The following is a 19,868-nucleotide window of genomic DNA, read 5'->3' on the forward strand; positions in this document are numbered from 1 at the left end:
ACGGTGATTCCAAATGGAGGCGTGACCTTTGAACTCTTGTCATTGCATCTCTCCTAAAGCATCCTGCCATGTCAGTGTAAAGTTACTCTTAGAGAATTCTCACAACCTTGAGAAGGGCTTATGACAGTTTGTAAGCTTCACATAAGCATAAAAAGGTTATCTGGGTGAAGTGTGCTGCATGTGACAGTGGCTTGATTTGGTTTTTTTGCCCTGAAGCAAGAACACAAAGGAAAGCGTCTAAGTAGTGAAATTTCTGTATTGATCCAGTGTGGAGCCGAGAGGACATTTAATGGGACTGCCCCTCCCCTGGTTACAGCTCAGATCCCCTTGATGCTGTCTCAGCCAGCCCCACAGTCCATTGACAGATGTCACTGTCCAGCTGAAAAGGTACACTCAATTCAACCCAACAGGGGCTTCTAATTGAGTGAATGTAATGGCTGTTGAAACTGAGCCAGCATTTGATTTGACGCCACGTGTACTCAATCCGATATGAGCATTCTAGAGACGGTTAAACACCATTTATATCAAAAACTATTTTCCTGCAATGCCAACCAAACACATTACAGCCCAAATGTATTTACAAATGCAGCTATAATTCTCCCAAGCATGGCAAATATGCACTGTGCAATAGATCTGTGAAGCTGTAAAGGATTCTTTCACCTGCAGATATTAATGTTACCTTCAATAACAAACTAAGACGGTACAGCCGCAAGGTGATGTCTTTTATCAGTGGAAATAGATATGAGATACTGGAATATACTCAGATAGTAAAAAAAAAGATTATATTTTTAAGTAACATATGACTAAAAACATCATTGCTTAATGCAGGTACAGTATATTACTTGTATTTCTTTACTGGCAAAACAGAAGTAATATTTCTGTTATTTCAAATGCAGTTATGGTCAGATGCTTATACACACTCATCATGCACGTGAATGTCGTGGTAATTTGGTCCTTTTTTAATTTCTTTGAATTGTTCTTTTTCCAAGTTGGAATAACTGTACATCATATATCTTTAATCACTTAAAAAAACAAGAATTTGGTACATAAGTTTCAGTTTATTTTGGATTTTCTTTAATCCACATAAGGTGAAAAGTATACATACAAGCTCAAATATATAAATATATTCGCAAAACACAAATCTGGATTAGGTGGTGCTTACAGTATCTTTTGACTTGATAAATCCAAGTCCTATTAACATCTCACTAATAGTATGATTGATTACAACTGGTAGTTTCTCTTTGCCAGCATAAAAAAACTGACGAATACGACAAAAATGGGAAAGTCCAAGGTTTTGGATAAAGCCGGCTAACATTAAGGTCTAGGAATGGCCTCCCAAAAGCCCCGACCTCAGCCTTATTGAAAATCTACCTAAACACTAGGTCTGTGCCAGGACATCAACCACTTTAAATGTACTCTACCAATTCTGCCAAGAAGAGTGGTCAAATAACCAGTCAGGATTCTGCCAAAAGCATCTGGTCGAGGTGCAACTTCCTAAGGGACATTTAATCAAATATTAGTGGGTATGTATGGATATTTGAGGCTGTGTGAACTGGAGAAAATCCAAAATAAATTCAAACTTTTGCACCCAATTGTTGTTTTTTAAAGTCATTAAAGATGTATGCTGCACAATTCTTCCACCCTGGCAAAAAGAACATTTCGAAGAAATCATTAAAAGCCCAGTATTGCCATGGGATTCGTGCCCACGATGTGTGTAAGTAAACTGCTGACTGCAACTGTATGTTAAAAGATTCATGCTGTTGATATAAATGTGTCTACATATAGTTTCAGTCCTGCATGTTATGTGTGCACAGGGAGATGCTGGTCTTCCAGGCGTAGCTGGACTGCCAGGACAAAAAGGAGATAAAGGGGAAAAGGTAAGGGCCAGATTTTTAGTGCTTTTTGATAAATGCATTTGTCTTGACATCTATTCAAGGGAAAATGGAGTTGTTCAGGAAATGTTAGTGATTTCACAGAAGTCTCAACTTGAGCTTGTCAGCATTGTGTTCAGCACCTTTGTTGCAAATGACCATAGTTTTGTTCTCAGATACTCTTAGCTGCAGCTGTGGGTTTGCTTTCTGGGCAGTGTTGCTGGTTTTCCAGGACAGCTACAAGGTCTAAATGTCAAGAAAGACAGCAAGTCCCTGTAGGACACATTTATACTTCATTGTTAGAGGAAGAGGAATAGGGCTTTCTTTCAGCAGGGAAATGTCTATATTGGAATGCCTGAGCAAAGTCCACGTTCTTCAGTCAAGGTCCTTTGGAGAGGCTACTGTGCAATTACCTGCAAGCATTCACATTTTCTCCCAAATATCCCAAGCAGTGTGAATTGGTAAATCATACATTTGTTCAATCACTTGAAAATTGTTGTAGTTTAAAAAAAATATTCATGACAGCTCAATAGACAAGTGGAAATGTAAATTGTAAATGCCCAGTCACTGAAAATTGTGGGTGTCGTGTCAGTTGGAGGACAAGAAAAACATGAAGGAACCATCAAATACCCAGACAAAAAGTGTTATTATTCCCTAGACAAATCACATTGTTTGGAGAGTCAAATCCCCTTTTAGCTGCCTGTACAAGGTTAAAAAGTGACAAAAGGGGGAAAGCTGTGAATGAAAAGAATTCACAGGGACGAGCAGGTGGTGGTACTGTACGCCTGATAAGACTATATGGCTTTTGGGGGTCAGTATCCTAATTACCATGATGTGGCTGTGGGATTAAGATATGTAGGATGACTGTGAGAGTTTTTGTTCCGTGAAAACCAGTCATTTCTGCAAGGCACAAAAGCATCATTTTAAATCATTTATACTTTTAGCATCCAGCTCTGGAATTTGTAATTGGGCTTTTTTGAGCTTTCTACACCCTGAGTTGTTACTGCTGCTAAAGTGGCATCGTGATTAGTGCTGGTAATCCTTTGAACAGCACCAAAAAGGTACTGCCTGTGTGCAAACGTATGATTATAGATCGTTTTTCTTTCTAGCAGAGTAAAAAGGGCTATATTTCGTCACTTTTGCATGCCAGTTATCACAATGTCACTGAAAATCTGGAGACACTGAACATCTGGTATTGTTAGAACAGATAAATAATAAATAATAAAGACATGGATGCTTAATCCTTTTAACTTTTGAGCTTTTTATTTTGTTAGCTGATGTTTAAAATAGCCAGAGATTATTTTGAATATCATTTTTAAACTACCTTTGTTTAAGAAAGAAAGAAAGAAGGAAAGAAAAACAGGTTGCTCTAATCAAATATGTTGATGTGCTATAATTGGCCTCTAATGATTCTTAAATGACCCAGCAGAGATCGGTTCTCAAGCTGTAATGTGTCTGTGCATTTGGAATGTGGTTGAAGTGCTGGTGATTAATTAGTTTCTGGTAATTGGTGTGGGTATTTAAAGTGGGTAAAATGCAACAGGCTGCTGGTTCAATTTGCAGTATAGCAGGCACTGTGCAAGTTGTCAGTGCTTTTGGTACATCAAAAAATAGCCATATAACTTAGCCAATAAGTGTTAACCTGGTACCTAAATGATGTCCAAATAGCACTTTAGCACATATCTTTTATCTGTCTACAAATGAATCAACAATAATTTGAACATGCTTCTTACCCAGGGCCCTCCCTTTTTTTATTGTTATTATTTTTCTGCAGGCCACATCGTGCGCTATGACTCAGTTACTCATACTGTTAACACCTGAAATCTAATTTCAGGTTTTCAACAAATCAATACTTGGCAAGATTTGTTTACTGACTGAACAACAAAATTTATAACAAATCCTATTACTGGCTTGAACACTAAATCAATGGCGTTAAGCAAAGACATGATCAGGGGCCACACATTCATGACTAAGCCATCTCGTTCAGTCAGTTAACACACCACCGTTATTAAAAGCAGAAGCTAAAAAGAACCCTGCTGATTTTTTGGTAGAGATATTAGACCAGCTGTTGCAACTGCTGATCAGATGTGGGGGGTTTTTTTGCTAGAAAGACAATAAGCAGCCACATTGAATAGAAACTTATACATGAGCCGGGCACATTTCAGTTACATTTCTAATATAGTTCTATTTTCACCTTTTTTTTCTTAATCTTTTTATTCACCTCTTCAATCACTTTTTATTCATGCCATGATGTAGTAAATTAGCTGCTCAAAGTGCAGAACACACAAAAAACATCCATCCATTCTCTTACGCTTATCTAATTCAGTGATGCGGGGAGCTGGTGCCTATCCCCGCTCCCGTAGGGTGACCGCTGGGGTACACACTGACAGGTTTCTAGTGTGACACAGAGCTACAAAAAACATTTTCAATAAAAATATAATCTTCAATTTAAGTTTAATACTTGTTCATAGGCAGATGACAATTGAAATCAATACTTCAGCTATAGCAGCCTGTAACCATCTGTGTACTGACAGTAAGATACACTCACTGGATACTTTATTAGGTATACCTGTTCATCTACCTAATGATGCAAAAATCTAATCAGCTGATGACATGGCAGACATGGTCAACACAGCCTGCTGTTAGAACTTAATTATAAGAATGGGGAAGAAGGGTGATTTAATTTACTTTGAACGTTGTTGGTTTGAACGATCTGGTTGGTAGTGCCAAACAGGCAGAACCTGCTCATCTGCTGGGAATTTAAACCCTGTAAACCCTTAAAAAATTACAGGATTTGTGAGGAATGGTCTGAAAAAGAGAAAATGTCAAGTGTGCAGCTATTCTGTGGATCAAAATGCCTTGGTGATCTCACAAGTCAAAGGAGAATGGCCAGACTGCTTTAAGCTGACCAACCAGTGTGTGCAGAAGAGCATCTCTGAACTCTCTGAAGTTATGTTGAAGCAGATGGGCGACATCAGCAGAAAACCACACTGGGGCCCACTCAACTAAAAAACAGAAAAACTGAGACTACAATTCACATAGGGTCACCCAAAATCAGAAAATAGAAGATATAAAAAATGTCACCTGGTCTGATGAGTTTCTGTTGCAACATTTGGAAAATTGTCAGAATTTGGAATAACTAACTTAAAGCATGGATCCATCCTGCCTTTTATCAATGGTTCAGGCTGGTGATGAATGGAGAATATTTTCTTGGTACATTTTCAGCCCCATATAGGCATCATTTTTGCTGACCATATCCACTGTGTACCCATCTTCTGATGGCATATAATATAATGTGCAGTATAATGTGCAATATCACAAAGCTTAGATGATCTCAAACTTGTTTCTTGAACATAACAATGAATTCTCTATACTCGAATGTACTTAAAGTCCCTCCACAGTCACCAGATGTCATTCCAATAGAGCAAGCAAGAGAGTCACATCATGGATGTGTAGCCAACAAATCTGCAACAACAGTGTGATGTCATCATGTCAATATGGACAAAAATCTATGTTAACGTTTTCCATTGTGCTGTTGGATCGATACCGTGAAGAATTAAGGCTGTTCTGAAGGCACAAGGGTCCAACCCAGTACTAGCAATGGGTAGCTAATAAAGTTGCCAGTGAGCATATACTAATGTAGCTAATTTGAAGTTTTAATTAGTCCACAAACCACACATTGAAAGATGATCAATAGTTTTGGTCACCCATGTGATTTCTAGCAAGTTATTTGTGAAATGATAAGAGTTATGATTCTGATTTGTCAGGCTGATCTACATGTGATGTCAAACAGTGTACGCTGTATCCTATTCACTGACAGTAGCTAACCTTTCTACACAGGCTGGGACAGAATCATCAAGACTACCAAGACTAGTAGATATTTAATCACACCTGATTACTGGGCAAAAGTGGTTTTCCTTTTCAAAAACAAGTGAGGGAAAAACAGTGGCAGTTTGTTCTTATAATATTATTATTATGCTTTGATAGTCATTTATTCATTTATTTTATCTTATTTACACTGGCCTTGTTGTAGATTCATCTGTTTGATATATTATGGTAGCATTTCACTTCTTCTAAGTTATATTTAATTCTCATTGATCCCTGAATTTCTAAGGCCAGTTTCTACCTGTTTCTCCCTGCTGGGGTGGACTTACAGGAGCTAGATGTTTAGAAGCGCTGAAGGTTTGCATTCAGGATGTTTTCTGAGAATCATTTCTGTACGAACTCAAAATCCAATTTACAAAAATCTATTTTAAGTTAAGCCAACATTTAGAACTTCCATTTATTATGAGATAGAGTAGGTTGTGTGTTTCAGTGTGTGATTTTTCACAAGCAATGGGGCAGTGTATGTGCAGTCTGAGCCATCACAGTTCATTTTGCCCAGTGGAGGGCTTTGCCTGCTTCAAAGGTCCAGAATGATTTTCATTATGGAAACCTAAAGGAAGCGAGGGAGAAATGCAAGCGTTGAAGAGATGTAGCTACCAACTTACAAATCCTTGGCTCCGTAGCTTCAGTCTTAAGAGACATCATTACTTATGACTTGTGCATATCTGTAAAACTGCATAAATGTTCACCAAACTAATTTTTTTAGGGGCTTTTAAAATGCAAAAGTACCTTTCCCTAAGCAATTTATTTTCTGCTTTTTTGTTACGTGCACAACGATACACCACATACTGTTTAAGGGGGGAAAAACTGCTGCTTCGTGTGATGCCACCACACTTTGCAATTAAATGATTATCTGCTCTTAAGTGTTAGATTCATCACATGTGATGACGGCTTATTATATTTCATCTCACCAACTGTTTTTCTATTATATTATTTGCTTGTTCCTATATATAACACTACAAAGTTGGTGCCATGAAAGTAAATTGTTTTGTGTATGGAGGTACAACATTTACACATCATGCCACTTGATGTAAAGACTTGCATACAGGATACCTTTGTGTTTCTGTCCTTTTAACACAAGCTTCTCCGTCCTGATTGTTGCCTCTGACAGGATTTTGTAAGGAATCTTTAGCTCCTCCATGATTCCAGATAGGAATTTATGTTCAGATCATGGGAAAATGGACAAATTATGCAAGGAATTATACTTTAGCATAATAAAAACTAGACCTATAGGTTTCTTAAACGCTTTTTTAGTTTGGCAAGACCCACATGTTGCTGTCATATTGCTAGCCCAGTAGTCATGGGACAATTAAACAATGAGAAACTCTGATTTATATTACAATACATTTAACAGTGGTAACAAAGTCATAGAAAACTCTGTTGAGGTAATCCTATGAGACTTGAGAATCTCCTTCTGTATAAGATTAAAAATAGTCCGAGTATACTTACTAACAATTTAGATTGACTTTGTAGAGATTAATCAAAGACATCTGGGCAATTTAGAGCATTTAAACAACCAAAATGAGAAGTGCAGGCCAATCATCATGACCTACACAGAGGGTTTCTTGGGAAAATGGGTGGGGATTACTTTTGCTGTGTTACTCCGACAGAAAGTACTATCCCGCATTACAGTGAGAATTTGATGGAGGATTCTAATGCAGTGCAAAGGGATTAAACTGCTATGATTAATCCAGAATCCCTCAGGAAATTAAACAGATAAGTAGTGGGTTATAAGAATGCAGCTTACTTGAAAGGAAATCCATTTTCTATGGCCTTGCACATAAACCCTGGTATTACTAGATTTACAGCTCCTGCATGTACTTCCTCAAAAAATAAAGAAATAAATAAAACAGAGGCGTAATGGCGAAATTAAAACTTCTTTCCCTTTTACAATACCCATAATTTGTTTTGCACCATTTACAACTCTCGTGCCCTTATGGCTTGTGTTTTCAATTAGTACCCCCTAATTCAATTTATACCCATTCTACCTCTAAAGTGAGTTATAATAGGAATTTCATCCAAGATGGTTTATTATTTCACTAACACTTGACTTTGATTGGCTGTCAAAACCTTTCATTGCTCCTATTGTAATAATCAGTGTTGCACTATTATTAGCTTTTTGAAAGGTTCGTGTCAGTGGGTGAAAAGAAAACTTTAGTGGGTGAAGAATGAATGGGTGACAGCATTGTGAAATGTACATACCATAGACAACGCATGAATGTCTCGCGTCTAATATGAATGCTTAACATGCTACAATTGTTCACATGACCAGTGAATTATCAAATGTTTTGTATTTTTAAAAGGTAGAGTGGACATGCTCAGAATAATGGATGCAATAATAAGGCTCATCATTTATCCTCCAGCCTAGAAAGCAATTCATTTGTTAAGTTAGCAACATTTTCTTGTACTTTCCAAACAAACCTATTGAGAGCCAGCAAACAGGGCTCGTAATGAAGATGTCACAATGAATGGACATTATGCTTAATTAGATTCTTAGCTTGCAGCATGTTCTGCATTTGCTTAATTTGCTAAATAACAGTCCAGCCTCTCCTCTTAGCAGCACTGCGGACAGTACCCCTTTCTTTTATCCTCTCTCCAATCTGTCTTTACTGTCTATAAAAGTATATCCCTCAAGACACTTAAACTTCTCTTCCTTTTTTGCCCTGTCTTGTCTAACTTTCTAAAAATAATACAGTTATTAAAACAATATGATGACTCCTAATGGGGTTCAGATATGCACGTTCCAGTTGTTGAGAAACAGTATCCCGATCTGCAGCTGCTGAGGTCCTGTGTCAGCAAGAACTCTTGGAGCAGCTGTAGGAGCGAGATCGTTGATGAAATGACAAGTGTTCATAAAGCTATTTACTAATGTGTGAACGAGAGACCTTTCACTAACAGTTCCCTGTGTTGTTCCTGTTGCAGGGGAGCACAGGGGAGGCTGGGCCCGCAGGAAACGCAGGACCCAAGGTAGGTCACTCACTGAATGACTTGCAAAGCTAACACTCCTCAGTGTTGGTTTGCACTCACACTTGTGACTAAAGCTTTGAGTAACGCGGGATTCACGTTTTGTTTGTTTTTTTAAGATATGTTTTAGTTAAAAAATTGAGTTTGTGTTGCTGTATGGTATACAGATGCTTAAATAGCAGATGGCTCTTTTGATTAAGTGATTTATGGAATCTGTCAGTGCCCCTCTCTGAGATTATTTTCTAACATTATTGGATTGATTTACTGGCCTGCTTGTGGTGACCTCATCAGAGCAACACAGAAAACAAAGCAATATCAAAATCAAATTAAATATCAAGTGGGTGCCCGCTCGGTACTGCTAACGATATCCAAAGTTCAGGTACAACCAGCGGCATTTCTAGCTTGGCCGTGTGCCCCCACCGGACATAGTTGGCAGTTCTCCCGAGTGGGACGCCAGCGAGAGATCATGTCCTTGCCACTGCACAAGCAATCCCGGCTAGATGTCTGGGCTGTCTGTCCTGAGAAGATGTCTTACGTGTGTGAGCCTCAGTTGCACCTTCTTAATGAAGTCCTTCACTGTTGAGTGAAAAACAAGTGACTTGAATAACTTCATGCGCATTTGTGAAAACATGTAATTATGTACAGCCTCCCTGGGTAAAAGTTAGGACTCAAGATTGACAAGCAATTCATGGGAAACTGAAGAAGAAAAATGCAGATATCTTTCATATGACATTTTAGATTGACGCAGCGCTTGTTTTGTTCTTTACTAGTCCAGTCTCGTTCCCGAAGGGTTGAGAAAATGACCCTGTTTGCAATTTATTTCACTGCAGTTGCTATTTATTCCCTCGCATTTTGCGTTCTATGATATTGTCATCAGTTAGGTTGTTGACTATCAAATGTGGCATCTCAGATGCATGTGTTAATCTCCTCTGCTTTGGGAGGCCAGCCAACTACTTACAGTAATGCTAGTACAAGGGTGTTGTCTCTATATCTTACACGGAGAATACCTTGCAGTATATCATGGAGTGGAAAGAGGGGGTGTGGGATTTTGATTCTATTCTCAGAAAAACACAGCTAATGCATAACAAAAGAAGAAAAACACACATATATCCACCAGATACTACATTGAATCTAGGGATCGATTTTACCGAAGATCGTTGTGGAAGCTGTTTATGCATCGTCAGTAAACAGGATTATTCCTGAATGTGGAATATGGCTTAATCCTGGATCTATATCCGTTAAGCTCACTGTGGGACGACTTATTTGCTCGGGCACCTTGATTTGTGAAATAAGGAATAGCACTTAATGGCATGGCTCTCTCCACTTGTACAGGAGCCAGCGAAAGCTATTTTGTTACACAACAGTGCACAAGAAAAGCACCAGCCGTAGCAGTAGTATTGATAAAGATGCTAATGCACAGTGCCATGTATTGAAGTGTTTTGTAGCTTTGCTCGATTTTGCATCAATAAGGTTTCTTCCTGACCCAGACATATTTTACTGAAACCTGTGTGCGTGGACTATTGTTATACTCGCCATTTTATCCATCTGTGGGCATCCAGTATGCGCATATGCTCTGAACATGCTGCATGTTCGGAGATGTCTACAGATGGCTGTGGGCACTTTTAGCTAAGACACACAGATTTTCAGACTCTTTTGGTCGTCTTAATGTGAGAACAACAATTCCTGCAGCTGTTGGCATTATAAGAGTAATGATATGGTTGCCCTTGGACACTGTAATACTGCAGTTTGCTTGAGCTTTATGGGCCAGCTGAGGTCATTAAACTGTATAGGTTACACTTTCATAATGGAGCCAAGAGGTTCCAAGACAGCTCACACATTTCTGGCACAGTTCTCCGAAATCACTGGCTGGGCAGCCTGAGTAGAATCACTGATCAGAAAGATATTTGTGGAAATAAGCCCCTAACAGCTTTTTTACTGACTACAAATAATCCCACACATGTTATAGACTTTCCTGAAGCAGAAATGCTGCAGGGAGCTTAGTAGCAAATGATACTGCATGCGATTCCTGGATGTGTGGTGTGTGTGGTCTTTCTTCTCCTTAATAAATTCTTGTGTGTTTTTCTGTTGCCATCGCCAAGATCCTTAACTTAGATTCTTAGAACTTCTTCGAAGTTCAGTATTTAACTTTATTCCTTCTTTTTGCCTGTTTGTATTCATGTGAGTGTATTAACATCCACACAATAACTCCAGTGCAGCACATGATAAATATCATACACCACCCAGTGCATCCGTACAGTGGCGTAATTATGGTAGCGTCCCTTGGGGAAGGAGAAGGGTGGACCTTATACTTACATTTTTATAGGGATAAATGAAAGCACTATAACTCTTTAATGATTTAATTAAAAGTATTTGTGGACTAATGTGCTCCCTAGCTTATGCAATAAATGTCTCATCAGCCACTTATGAAACACTAAAAACTTTTAAAAGCTAACATCTTTTCTGAGCCACCATGTGTCTCCTTAACCCTACTTTAGCGCTGCTGGGTGTCAGAGTGGGAAAAAAAGAAAAAAAGATGAAAGCATAAACTTTTCAAGGGTCTTTTCTGCACCTTTTAACTTTCAGTCTTGTCATTGCAGGGGGAACTTGGATCAGAAGGGCAAAAGGGAATCGATGGAGAGAAAGTAAGTACCACTATCTTCAGCAGACATATATTCCATACCTAGCACATCAACCAGGTCTAGTTTCGTCAGGGAATCAATTCTTATAGGCTTTTCATTTTCTGTGTGATGACCTGGGGGTAGGAGCGCAGCAGAGTTTTTCTGTGTGGCTGTTTTCAGGTGCTTGTCATATCTGAAGCAGAGCAAGGAGTGCTCTAGCCGACATTGTCCTTCTGCAGTGAAATTAATTGATATGCTGCCATAGGCTTGACATACTAATGGACTAAACTCATTTCCCAAATTACTGTAAGCCCTTTCTGTGTCATTTTAGGTTACATTTTATTGCATGCTCTTAAGTCTGGCTGCAGTGATTAGACTAATGTATGTAATGTACACTCTGATAAGGCACACTATTAAATGATAATTGTTTTGAATACATATCCATTAGAAAGAAACAACAACAGCACCACTTAGATCTTAGTAAGCGTTTTTAGCCACAAGCAAATCAGTTTTCCTTCCTTTAAAGCATAAATTGAATGAAAGCGTGTTTTTTTTCTCGCTTTGTTGTTTTTTGCTATACTGCTTTTGTTCGCTCACATAGCACAATCTCAGTAGATGTACTGAAAGCTGTGCAGATGGTCAGTTTAAAGTGGCTTAATAAAGGGACTTCTTTTCATCACCATCTCCCACTTGAGTCAACAAACAGCTGCCACAGAAATCAGCCTCCCTGCAGGCTGTGGACCCGTGATCTGCCATATAACAGAGAGAGAAAGTGGATAAAAAAAACAGGGATAAACATGAGTGTGCACAGCCAAAAGCGTATTTACCGATTTAATCCGGTAGAATTACCTTCCTGTTTCTTGTAAGTTCTCAGACTGTCAGACACCGATGCGATGATGCACGCTCCTCCTGATTTAAAGAGAAAAACACAGTGTTGTGTGGTTGGATGCCATACAGTAAACGTGAAAAAACCCCCACAAAAACCCCATCTACTGTTTATATTATTTCCTAAGAATTTTTTAAAGAAGTGGTTCAAATAGGAAGGATTGGCTTTGACGAGATAGTCTGTTTTGTTCCTTTTGGAACTGATGTCACTATCGGGTGTTTGAAAAGTGCAGTGAGCTGCTACATTGACAGGATTGGACCAAGGGTCTGTTGAGAGGCGATCCTGCTCCCCTCTGCTCGCTCTCTCTCTGGGTGGCAGGCGTCATTGTTAGTGGTGCTCAGTCGTAAACTACTCTGCCACTAGTTTGGTGCAAGGATATATGTTTTCCTAGAGAAGTGACTTGTTTTGATCTTTGTGCATCCCTAGGCGCCGGGGCTTTCTTCGGTCATGCTCAAATGGCTTTTCATGCGTACGCTGAAGGGATTTATTATACTGTGCCCTACTTCCTTGAGTGATTCGAAACAAAGAAAAAGTTGAGAAATTGAGATCCTATTTGTGAAGCATTACTTCTAGCAGGCGTGTTGGTCCAGCGTCTCAGATGCCCATTATGGATAATAACGTATGGATCCTGGACGTGCTTAGCTTAGCTTAGCTTGAAGACAGCTGTTCTAGCTAAATCAAAAGTGAAAAAGAAGATACGAGTCCGACCTGCTGCATCTTGTTATCTGGCAAGCTTGCCACTAGTTCATCCAAGAGGCACCTGGGGTTTGCCTTTGAGCTGAGGTCCGTAAACATGTTTTGGACCTGTCTTTGTAGAAAATCACAGAAATGACACTGACATCTATCTTTTCATCTGATGCTGGGAGAGGAAAACAAGTCTATTTTCCCAAAATGTCAGCGCGTTCCTTAGAGAACAGCAAATTTCTGGAGTGTATAGAGAACTTATTCTGCAGTGGATACAGCTTTAAATCAAGCCAAATGCCTTGAGTATTTATTTTTAATTAAGTGATAACAGTTTTATTTACTAAATTGCTTTTTTTTCTGCCCCACTTTACTTAAACTTACAAATTTGTGCTAGAAAGCTAAGATCTCGATTCCTTGCACAAGAAATTTGGGGGCACAGCTGTAGCCACATCCTTTAACATACTATATCATCACCCTTGTAACGATATTTCTTCCTCCTGCACCACCAGTTGACGAGCACTTGTTTTAAGCTGAGATTTTTAGCTATTCACTCGGCGTGCTCTGAAATGGCCACTAGCTCGTCATCTGTCATTATTGCATCATAGATAACAACAGAGTAAGCTTTCAAACTTGGTGCTGAAGACAGCAGTGAGTGACAGTGAACCAGAATAGCAACGCTGAGTGTCATTAAAGCAAGACAATAAGCTGGGAGACTCCAATGCTCTACATGACATGCAGTCATGTGATAATTTCTTCAAATAAACACAAGTTTCAGCCATTCATCAATATCAACACAATGGATTATGTTTCCAGTACGTATGGTTCTAGAAAGAGAATAAATTATGGTACAAATCAAGCTTTCATTATTTGTTTTTCCCTTTTTTCCCACAGCTATGCTTTTTCTGTGAGTCATTTGACTTCTTGATCTAACACTTGCATTCGATTTCGAATAATATGATGGCAGGACACTGTAGACAAATAGATGGGATTTAAACTATCCCCATGTCTCATCAGTGTGCAGTGAGCATTACAGGATTAAAAACCAGTATCCCCAGTGTCAGGTGAGAGGATGAAGCTGAGCCTCATCGACTAAATAAATCTGCAATAAAGCTGGGCCGTCCTTCCAGTTAATCACTTACAGAAATTAGTGCTAAGAGACTCGGAAGTCCTAAAATCGTCATTTGTAGTGATTAAACAGCCCCCAACAGGAGAAATAAATACTGTCCTTTGTATTATAATGTCACTTTAAATGAATATACTGTAATTATTGTTTCTGCATATTTAGAAGGTAAGAAGCAGGGAGCACGCTCCCTGCTTAATAACAACGCAGAAGATGTTGGTGTCTATTTAATGTAAATAAATGAAAAGCTGTTTATGGTGCACAAATGTATCTGATGATTTCAGTTAACCTATTTACTCTGACCACTACTGTGACAGACTTCATCACCCGATCTGTCCTTTTACTGCAATTAGCTCATATCCCATTTTTAAAGCTGGTGTGTTATTTAAAGCTAGAGTAGACACCCGAGAAGCCGGAATTCTGTGTATGAGCATGTGCTCCGGTATCATTTTGCAGATACACCTCCTATGGGATGGGACGTGTCACTTTGTGGGTAATTCAAGTTACATTCGTGGAGACAGGATGTTCAGCTGAAGAGTGAAGTGTCATAGGAAAAAACAAGGGACTAGTCACACCGATGAAACATGATATCCCTTGTTCCAGATGATCTGTGACAGTGTAGTCTAATATCCTCGCACTATGAGCCATTGTTTGGGTTACCTGGGTAAAATGTGTTTATTCAAAAAGTCTAGAAGCTGTCAGTGCTACAGCCCTATGCCAGTGTGATTAGTCTTATATCAGAATGTATGTGGTAGTGCATTGCTGAGCAAAGGGAAAGTCACAAAAGGCATTTCCTTCTGTAACCTCCATGGCATTTGTAGGCCAGCACTCAAGATATCTATGTTACTTACAGATCCTGTTCCATGGAGCTTTAAAGGCCTGTCATTCGGTGTAACAGCATTTCCCCACCATAGCATTCAGAATACTTACTATAGTTTTTAATTTAGCCTTCACTCAATAAGGCCAAATCTTGTTTGTGATGATTAAGTTGTTTACAGTAGTTAGAACTTGCAATCATTCTCCTGCTTCTTAGACAAGGGCACCGACCTGCAGCTGCTCTAGTTGGTAAAAGGTAAAAGTAAACACAATTAGACCGCATTTGTTCATCCCTACTTCTCTGGCTCTGTTTATTTGCTTGCTTTAGTTGTCTTGTGCTGGGGAGTTGCCAGATTGTCTTGTGGCCCCTCCGCTACCTGAGCGAAGAGACACAGTGGTGTGTGTAATTAGCAGGCAAGTGTACACAGCTCCCCACAGTGTTCTGACCTCGTGCTGCAGGAACAACTGCCACACAGTCAGCACCAGTTTATTCCCAGCCCCTTCTGCCTCCTTTATCCTTCCCTGTAAATGCAACAAAGCCCCAAGCTTGCAACAGAAGCTAACAATATATCCGGCCCCTCAAGTCTGCATCTCGCTCTTTGTCATCGTGCACCTAAATTAAGCCTATGGGCTCACGACTGAGTCCATTAGATAGAGAGGAAGCCTCTTAACCAGGCTGTAGTGTAGAAGGAAGGATAATAAAAAAGAAATAAAAATGCACTTTTTTTTCTCTTAAGGGGTCATTAGATGCTCTCTCTTCAGGTAGCATTTTAGCAATTTAGCAACGGTCAGCTGAGATTATTTTAAACAGCATTATTTCAGAACAATCGCTCAAGTACCGCTTCTTTAACGCCTACATTCATTGATTTGCATTTTAATTAATTGTTTGTTTTTGACTTAGTATCTTATCCATTCCTTGAAATAAATCAAGGACGGGCTTGTTCTTAGGAATCACTTTACATATTGTTGGAGATATTTCGTGTAATTACTGTGTACATGAATGGCTCAAACTGCACATTCTTGCAAAGTATGGATTCAAATGGCAAACTAGTATATTTGTTTTTCCTGTTAACCACTTTTGTGCTGAATCTGATTTGACCATTTTTCTATTAACAAACGTATGTATTGTGTCTGACATTTAACTTACTCAGAGAGCATTCTGGGATAGCTTTACACGCTGACAACTGTGTAAAACTGGTAGGTTTCAAACGTACAGTGTTTGCAACAGTAACAACATCAACACCAAAAAAAAAGATTTTGGCTGAGTGCTTTAGGAAAAAGTGGTTCCATATCTATTTTTATGAAAGAGATTATTTAAAATAGTTGATCTGAACTTCTGATATCCTAAAGGAGATCGTGGAATTAACTGAAACCTTTTTCTCTTAACTCTTAATGGTTATCCAACCAGTGTGTTACAAAAATATTAATACTGTTTCTAAAATATCAAATAGTAGCTTTACTACAACATAAAAATATGATATTATATATGTACATATTTTTTTGCATTTTTTGTATTTCTTTTTCCTGTTTTGCTCAGCAGTTTTCTTGTAAATTTAAAGCACCGGTTTAATTTGTTTTGGGATGCTGGTGCTATAGTTTAACATCCACAAGGTCACATTATGGCTATTTAATACCAAAGCTTTAGTCAACAGACTCAAAGTACAGTTCTGAATTGTATTTTGATTGGCTGTAGGGAAATGTGAAACAAGAAAAAAGCTTATTAATTGGTACATTTTTTCCCCATCTTTTCATTTTTGTACATCTGTGAAAAAAACGTAACGAAAAATGTGCAAGACTGCCAAAAACGTCATCCAAAAAAATATGAAGGTTTACTTTTTAATTGCTCTGGTTGTTTTCCAGATGATGTGTAGGCCTGCAGTGCATATCTTAGAAACCTTTATAGGTCAGTCATCTGAACATCTGCACAGATGTGCCAAGTTTTCTATCAAGCAAATTTACATTCTAAGCCAACGTGTCTTTTACTACAGTGTGTATTTTTAGTATTTGGAAGAATTGAGACATTCTAAGTTTTTTCTGTAAAGCTACTTTGTTAAGTTTTTTAGTTAAAATATTTACCAGAAGGAAACATTTTTGTAGCTCGCAGATTGGCTATGGCAGTTGCAGAGCTTAGTTTGACTGTGTGAATGACTATAATTTAAAAAAAGGTGGGAGAGTGACTTGTGGGCTGACTCAATTTTTGTTTGACCTGAATTTTTGACAAGAACATGTGGTGCCACTGGAAAAATAGCTCACCACTTTACAGAAGCTTATCCCACTTGTATTATTCGGTTTGAATTATGGCAGTTTCCTGTCAGCTCTTTAGTAAACACATTGTTTTGTGTCTACAATTGGGGAAAAAAGTGCAGCAGAAGGCCACAGTTCCTATTAAAAGCCTTCAAATTTTCCCCTTTTATTGTAAAGAAATTCTCAAATTCTGAAAAGTTCAGAATGAATGAATCGTCCATTCATGTAATGAATGAATATAATATAAGATTGCAAAGAAATCCTGCTGTTTTATTCATACTGTATTAAAGAAATGCATCAGCATCACTCCCTGGCTTAATGATGTTATATATTTGAGAAGTTGAAGTCTGAGGACCCAAATGCAGGACTCACAGGCAGAAGCGGACATCAACTGGAAAGCGAATCTTTATTGCAGCTGGTGAAGTTAGAAACATAAATCCAAAACGGAGGCAAAACTGAGTTGAAAATCATGAGAGCCGAAAATCTAGGAAGCTCAGCAGGGAGACAGACAGGCAACTACACAGTACGGCGTGACAAGGAACAAGTGAAAGACACTGCTATTTATACAAGGATTACTGAGGGGACTGGAAACATCTGGGAAACAAGAAAAAGGTGACAGCAGTCAAGACAAAGACGCTGCGGGCGGAGTAAATCTAAACAGATGAGACAAGAAACAATCAGGAATACAAAATGAACAACATCATAACAGAAGAAAAATACTGATAGCTAAAATGCTATACTAATACCAGAAAAATAGATTGAACACTAGGAAAATGTTCGAAATTCTACAATTAGTGAACCCAGAACTAGCTGAGAATATAGACATACAAAAACCAATCTAAAAGAAAACCTAAAATACAAAACTCAAAACCCTGAAATTTTATTCTTCTGTGTGGCATGGATGGCCATGGGTAAGATCATTATGAAGCCTGTGAAACTGATGATTACTTAGACTTCTGACTGACATGCTACATCATTATATGATGCGCTTTTAACAACTTGCAATCCATTGCTATCTTGTGTCAGTGTAGTGGAAAGCTTTGGATCCTTCATTTCAATTCAAAATTAATAAAGTCAAAGTCATCTGAGACACAGTCATAAAATATGCCAATATATGGGTTTTACTCAGTTTAAATGTACAAATTTATTGGAAATGGCAGGAGTAAGTAATATGTTTCTATAACTTTGTGAGTGAGGGCTGCAGTCTGAAGGTTAGGAGTGGTCCTCTGTGGGAATGAAGAGGAGGGCGATAACATTTTGTTAGAGAGCTTGCTAATGATCTTTTAATAGTGGCTTACAGGAATGAGCAGCGTGGGATTGACAAAACAATCTCAGTCAATCTTCAACTTTAGACAACCGAAAAGAAAATTGCCCGTAGCTATAATGTCCTGCGCTCTTATAGATTTCAGCTGTATGGAGGAGTGATAGCAAATGGCTCATAATTAGACTTAAGCACAGCTATGCTAAAATATTTTTTGTTAGCTTACTGTTTCAGAGCCATGCAAACCGCAGCTCTAACACCTCCTAACAACACTTGTCAGTGAGAAACCTGTAATGATTTCTAAATCGTCTTCTTTTGATAACAAACCCAGATTTAAACCTCAAAAACAAAAATGACCTCAACACGAAGTTGTCAGATTGCAAATATAGTGTTGTGTTGTGATGTTAGATATGTGCGTAAAATTTCCCAGTAACCCAAAAACACAAAGCTGTGAAAAGCAGCAATGCCCGCCTAATGGTTCCTTTTCTAAAATAGCTGTTACAGATCACAATAACAAGAAAACATGTTTATATTACAAAAGGCGTTTCATTGTAATAAGTCCTCTCATATCGACAGAATCTGCAGTTGTTTTCATCCTCGTTATCAAATGAGCCTTGCGCTCCGATGCTCTTTAATTTCTGCCACAGCTCTGGTAATACTGAAGAGGGGAATTTGCTTCTGGATTCCCTTGTGTCAGATTGCCCCAGCAAAGTGGTTAGGCTGTTGATTTAAATAAAGAACTGAGCTCACACATGTGCAACTATGAGACAGCTGTTCTATTATTGACAGTGCATGTGGGCTGAGGGACCACATAAATTGATGCAGTCTGATAAAATCATGTCGTTGTCATTTCACTGTTGGTGCAACTTAAAGGGAGGCTTCACTGTAGCTGTCATTATCTTACAGAAAATAACTTTCCACCACTGTTAGCAAGGCGTCTATTTTCCGAATGGTGCGGCTGAAGACAAGGCTTGCAGGGAACAGGCAATGAATTTGCCATGTCTCTGGTAGCAAGACTTAATGTGATAAGGGTAGGTAATCATCCTCTCCAGATATATAATTCACTATTAATAGCCTATCTGACTCTAAATTTAACCATGACAAATTATTGTATTTCTGAGTCATTTTACAGCCCGCTCACGCTTCCCATCTTCCCTGCTCCCCCCTAACCTATTTCAAAGAGTTGGTGCTACTGGCCCAAATGTGTCACACCTAACAAGGCTCGCTGCAAATTTAGCCTGTCAATATGTGTCAAGCCTCATTCATCAGCTATCACTCTTCATCTGAGCCGTCCTCCTACTTTCACAGTTCACCACCGAAAGGTTTGACTTTGCCCCGAGCTTGCGTTGGTTCAATCCCATCCCCAGGTTCTTTGCTTCAAGGTTTAAAAGCAATGACAGTCACTGTCCTTGCTAAACCTAAGTGCAGCAAGGGAACACAGAAGGAAGGGGCTGGGGGGGTAGAGACAGTGTAACCAGCTAATCATGAGCCTCTCACCAGAATTCGGCTACATGGAGTG

At 38.8% G+C, this 19,868-nt stretch overlaps 1 protein-coding gene across 3 annotated transcripts in view; it reads left to right on the plus strand.

The window, feature by feature from the left end:
* The window catches only part of LOC100699545 (collagen alpha-1(XIX) chain), a 159,684-nt gene that overhangs the window by 70,945 nt on the left and 68,871 nt on the right, over nt 1–19,868 (plus strand). For all 3 annotated transcript variants that reach the window (XM_019366896.2, XM_025897435.1, XM_013269134.3), the window contains 4 exons: nt 268–387; nt 1,815–1,877; nt 8,679–8,723; nt 11,318–11,362. In XM_019366896.2, coding sequence (XP_019222441.1) covers nt 268–387; nt 1,815–1,877; nt 8,679–8,723; nt 11,318–11,362 — 273 coding nt within the window. The remainder of the gene's footprint in view (nt 1–267; nt 388–1,814; nt 1,878–8,678; nt 8,724–11,317; nt 11,363–19,868) is intronic.

The sequence above is a fragment of the Oreochromis niloticus genome, linkage group LG13, assembly GCF_001858045.2.
Source record: "Oreochromis niloticus isolate F11D_XX linkage group LG13, O_niloticus_UMD_NMBU, whole genome shotgun sequence".
Taxonomy (NCBI): domain Eukaryota; kingdom Metazoa; phylum Chordata; class Actinopteri; order Cichliformes; family Cichlidae; genus Oreochromis; species Oreochromis niloticus.